This window comes from Dendrobium catenatum, unplaced genomic scaffold (genome assembly GCF_001605985.2).
Source record: "Dendrobium catenatum unplaced genomic scaffold, ASM160598v2 fragScaff_scaffold_1024, whole genome shotgun sequence".
NCBI classification, from domain to species: Eukaryota; Viridiplantae; Streptophyta; class Magnoliopsida; order Asparagales; family Orchidaceae; genus Dendrobium; species Dendrobium catenatum.
In genome coordinates this window covers 1009947-1015073 of record NW_021319486.1, presented here as the reverse complement: position 1 = coordinate 1015073, position 5127 = coordinate 1009947, and the positions used below count along the sequence as shown (strand labels likewise).

Below are 5127 nucleotides of genomic sequence, written 5' to 3'. Positions count from 1 at the left end.
AGTTAATCATACAATACGATTCATGTCGTATAGTACGATCACCAATCATAAGTTAATCTTTGATTTAATTGCTAATTATGGGAGTTAATTTAAGTAAGTATTCAAATATTGATACTATATAATTTGATCATATAGTACGATCAGTTAAAAATGTATGATTTAAGAACTTACTTAAATTAACATATCAACTAGGATTTCAAATTAAAAATATATCATACAGTACGATAATGATCATACAATATGATAAATTTACCGATAGCCATTGAGCCACAGTAGTTCATATAGTACGATTTAAAATCATACAGTACGATCAATAAAGAGTTAAAAATATTTTGCTTAAAAAACATCTCTCTCCCTGTATGTATGCACGATTGCTCGGTTTGCATGCACTTTGTGGCTAGACTCAAGAAATGAAAAAAATAAAAAACAAATAAAAATTATAGAGTTTTAGTTAATTTAGATTTCACATCCTACTCTACCTAGTCTTGAGTCTTCTTGTTGTCTTGAGTAATATGCGATCTCCCTGAAATATTAGTACTCACAGACAAGAGCAAAATTTAAAATATTCAATGAATAATGAAGTAATTTAAATTGACATTTGACAACATCAAAATCTCAGGCTAGGGGTTATGGACTATAACAAACTTAAACCTGGCCTATTTAAATCATTTATTTTATGGAACATATAATTTTCTAGAAAAAATTATTTATTTAACCTAAAAATGACTCATTAAACCTAAAAATGATTTTTTCAACCCAAGCTCGAATAATATTTGGGTCAATTTCATGCTTATTTTAGGTTTACAAGTCAAACTAAACCCGATGCAAAATATTACTAGGCCAAGATTTTAGATCTGAATTTGACCTGAATTTTAATTGAGTAAACTCAAACTTGAATTTTTTTTCATGTTGAGTCCATTGTTATTTTAGGTCATGTATTAACACGTCTAATTTACTCATTCTATGTTTATGTTAGACTTTGAAAAAATTAGTAAATATATGGAGAGAGAAAGTAATGAAAAAATAAAACTCTAATGAAATTTGGAATTTTTCAAATGAAATCAAGATTCTAAGTGACCATTTATGGTCCACTTATATCTTTGAAGTTAATAAGCACACTACTAATGTTATTTTTTATTTCTTTGTATTTTAGCAATCATTTAGTTTTTCAGTAGAGAGATTATTAATCTCAATCATCTTTATTTTTTTTAAATTCATAATGGGCTTACATGTTAATTAATAAAAGGTTACAGGGTCCTTAAACGGGAGGGAGGGAGAGAGAGCGAGAGAGCGAGAGAGAGAGAGAGAGAGAGAGAGAGAGAGAGAGAGAGAGAAGGGCTGCAATAGATATTAGAATTTTAATTTGGAAAGCTTGTAAAAGAAAACGATCAAAAGGCCAAGCTGAATTGAAATTATTTCACCAATATAGAATTGTGCATTCCCATATAAATGGGGAAGACATTAATAAAAAAGTAGAAATGAACTATAGAGAAAGGATTATTTGATAGGAGTTGGGAGTCTTGAAGCATTATAATTGTTTTAAAGATATTATTTGCTAAATGTTTAATTATTTTCATTTGAAGAGTGGATGAGAGAGATCTAGAAGTACAAATTAAATATTGATGCTGAGGTTATGAGTCAAATTTGATGTCATTGATGTGCATCATCCTAAAAAAAATTGGCATACACCAATGTTTCTAATGAAAGTAGGCGACAAAATTAGCACAGATCAGTATAGTCGGACAAAATTAGTTTAGAGATTGTAATGGGGTGACAGTGGTTGGGAGATCGTATTTGGACGATGGTGGTTGAAATAACATAATTGGTTGACTATGATTAAGAGATTATAGTTGAGCTATGATGATCAAAGGAATATAGTAAGGCAATGTTAGTTAGAAGATATATAAAAATTTGGTGATGGCGTTCGAGAGATTGTAACCAAGTGGTATTGGTTAGAGGATTATAGTTGTGTGAAGGTAGTGGAGCATCATAGTCTAATGTTGATGGTTAGAAGACCATGTTGTGCAAATGGATTTGGATGGTGGAAGATTGTAGGTGATAATAAGTTGATAATAATCTAACAATGATAGTCTGATGATGGTTCATGTTTGGGCAGTGATGATCAGATAATGCTTGTTGAATAATGGTGGAACGGTGAAGGTGGTTAGATGATGGCGATCTAGTGGTGATGGTTAGATGATGATGATGATCAGTGGTAGTTGAACGATGATGATGGTCAAATGATAATAGTTTGATAGTTGTAGCCAAGTAATGGTGGTCTAACATCAGCAGTTGGATGGTGATTGTTCGACGATTGTGTCCTGACGATGATTGATCTTGGAAGCATTTGATATCACTCCTTCCCTTCAATTAAGTCCCCTCATGTATAGAGTGAGGGTCTATTTATAATTTTTGAGAGTGACATTCTACATAATTGCAAAAAAAATTCAAAAATCTTCATCAAATGAACTATCCTAAAATTTAAATGTCTTGATGATGTTGGAACAAATTTATCTTTGGATCGTTGGATTTTTTGATAAAGGCGCTCAATTCAACTAAGGTATGTATGATTTGAGATCATTTGATTATTTGAATAGTGTTTTAAGTGTATGATCGGAGCCTATTTGGATTTGCATCAAATCATTTTTTGTGTCAATAGTCAAGATGTTCATGTTGACTATTAGTTTTTTGAAATCAGAGTTACGTTTGGATGATCCTAAATTTTATTTTTAAAAGATAAACTTATCAAATGGAGGCGAGGTATCGTCGGCAAGACCTCATCATGGCATTGTGTGATGATTTTTGTGAGTTAAAGGATTGCTAGGGCTAATAAAATTTGGTGGAAGAAAGTCGTGGGCTTGGTAGCTAAACCTATCAATTCAGCTCATCATGTTTTTTTTTTTTTTTTCTTGGTTGAAAATTTTCACAGAAATAATTACTTATGTTAGTAAATTTTCTGAAGGAAAATATTGGCACAAAATTTCGCCATTACTTATGCTAGTTATTTCATGATTTTTTCAATGCCTAAATAAATGCATGCCTTGAAATTGAATTGGCTCAAATTTTTGAAGATAAAATGAGCTAGGATTTTTTTTTTTAATAAATAAGAAAAAAGAAGGGAGATATAAAAAAAATGAAAAAAGAAATTATTTTCTATGCTATAAGAGTATGAAATAAAGGGATCATTGGTCCAAACATTTTACAAAGATTGATTGCATAGAGATGTAGGATACCTTTTAATAAACCATATAACTAAATAATTTCTTAGAATAATTTAATCATCCTTAAGACGGAGGCCTTCGATGACCCAGTTAGGAAAGTTGAGGTATTATATTTGACTTATGTTAAGAAAGGTAGAGGTAGACCTAAAAAGACTTGATTAGAAAATATTAGAAATGATATTTCTTTATTAGATTTAATTTAGAATTTGACTTTTAACCAAATACAATGACGAAAAAGGATTCATGTAGCAATCTCACTTAGTGGGATAAAGGCTTGATGATGTTGTTGTTCTCTCTCTCTCTTTCTCTCACACACACATTTATCTTTTCTCATGCTTGACAGAAGATTACGATCTTCTCCTTTGTAGTGAATTTACGGGTGCTTAGATTTTTGATGCTTTTGAGCCTATTTTATTTGTTCTGTCTCTATAATAATCTTACTATAATCACACAATGATCCGTTTCTCTTTTCCCATGCCATAAAACCTTCAAATAACGTAGAACCAGATTAATTTATTGCAAAACATAAAGTAAAATAACAGAACATAAATTAATCTCATATCGATCCATACATTTTCTCCTAACAAACTAATTAATCAATCACTTGCAGCAGGCTGCGGCGCGGGAGTCAAGTAATCAGCACAAATCCCATCAAGCAAAGAACCCAACGAGGGTGCGACAGCGAAGCTCGGGTAAATGGTCGACAAGCAGTTCTCTCCTATCTCCTTTATAGCTACGCAGCACCGTGGCGTCAGCCTCAGGTGGATGTTGAGGGCCTCCGGCGCCACCAACTTGGCCACACAGCCTTCCAAGGAGTGGACGGCTTCCCAGCATCTGAAGAGGCTTTCGCCTGTTAGATAGGAGGAAGCTGTTTGAGGAGCTGTCATGGCTGCAGCTATGAGAAGAAGGATGACAAAAGTTGCAGAAGAGTAGTACTTTGCCATGGATATTTTATCCACTTTGAAATATATATTGTAGGAAGTAGTACAGGTGTTTCAGCTTGTGATGAAGGGATGGTGAAGGAGAGGAGGCGGCTTTATATATAAAGAGAAAGAGATAATGAGGAGGCTGTGAAGTTACGACATTCTATTTCAAGTGAGTTAATATATTTTATTACAGTTGAAGTTTATATATGTTTCATTTCACGAGCAGTAAGTGTATTAAAAGTTTTGGTGCTGTTTCTCTTTTATGTATTAGTTTTAAGAATGTTTCTAATTGCTAGCGTTTTACAGTTAACGTTTAGATTTAAGAGACAAATGTATAATGATCAAAGAAGAGAGAGAGAGAGAGAGAGAGAGAGAGAGAGAGAGAGAGAGACTTTTATTTTTCTCTCTGTTGCATTAAAGACAAAGCGTTTTTTGGTCTTACAGTCGTATGAGTTTTCTTGTAAATTTAGTTCCATTAGTATGTAAATTGAAGTTATTTTTATTTTATTGCTAATTTATATAAAGGAATTAATTTTGTCAATCAAGTTAGTATATTTTTGCCCATGTCAATAATATGAGCGCAAAGCTTGTTGTAATTTGCCTATGTTACTTTGTTGAAATTAAAGTATATTATATTTTAAAATATATGAGATCATATAATGATATGTTAGTCAAAATGAATTTATTTTGATCCGATTTTCTTAATTTCTTATTTAGATTAAATTAAGAGATAGCCCATTATTAAATACCTATTTCTATTGTTGATGGTGTTATAACACTTTATGACAATAAAAGAATGTTCTCAAGCTGAGTCATATATCTCAATTTACTTGATGTTAAAAATGTTAATGCATAATTTTGTGGGTTAAAGTATAATGATTTTATGCATGAAACTGTGCAACTTGAAAGATAGTAAAAAAATTGGGAAAAACTCATGACCACATACAAAGAAACAAATGGGTTAAAGGATGATTCATATT

General features: G+C 31.7%; 1 protein-coding gene across 1 annotated transcript; it reads right to left on the bottom strand.

The window, feature by feature from the left end:
* Window positions 1-3817: 3817 nt before the first annotated feature.
* On the bottom strand, window positions 3818-4165 carry LOC110116749 (egg cell-secreted protein 1.1-like). Its single transcript, XM_020850448.1, has one exon. It carries the CDS (start codon window positions 4163-4165, stop codon window positions 3818-3820), a length of 348 nt encoding a protein of 115 aa, XP_020706107.1.
* Window positions 4166-5127: the final 962 nt, after the last annotated feature.

Coding starts and splice junctions, on each gene's coding strand:
- LOC110116749 (XM_020850448.1), bottom strand. CDS start 4,165: ATGGCAAAGTACTACTCTTCTGCAACTTTTGTCATCCTTCTTCTCATA.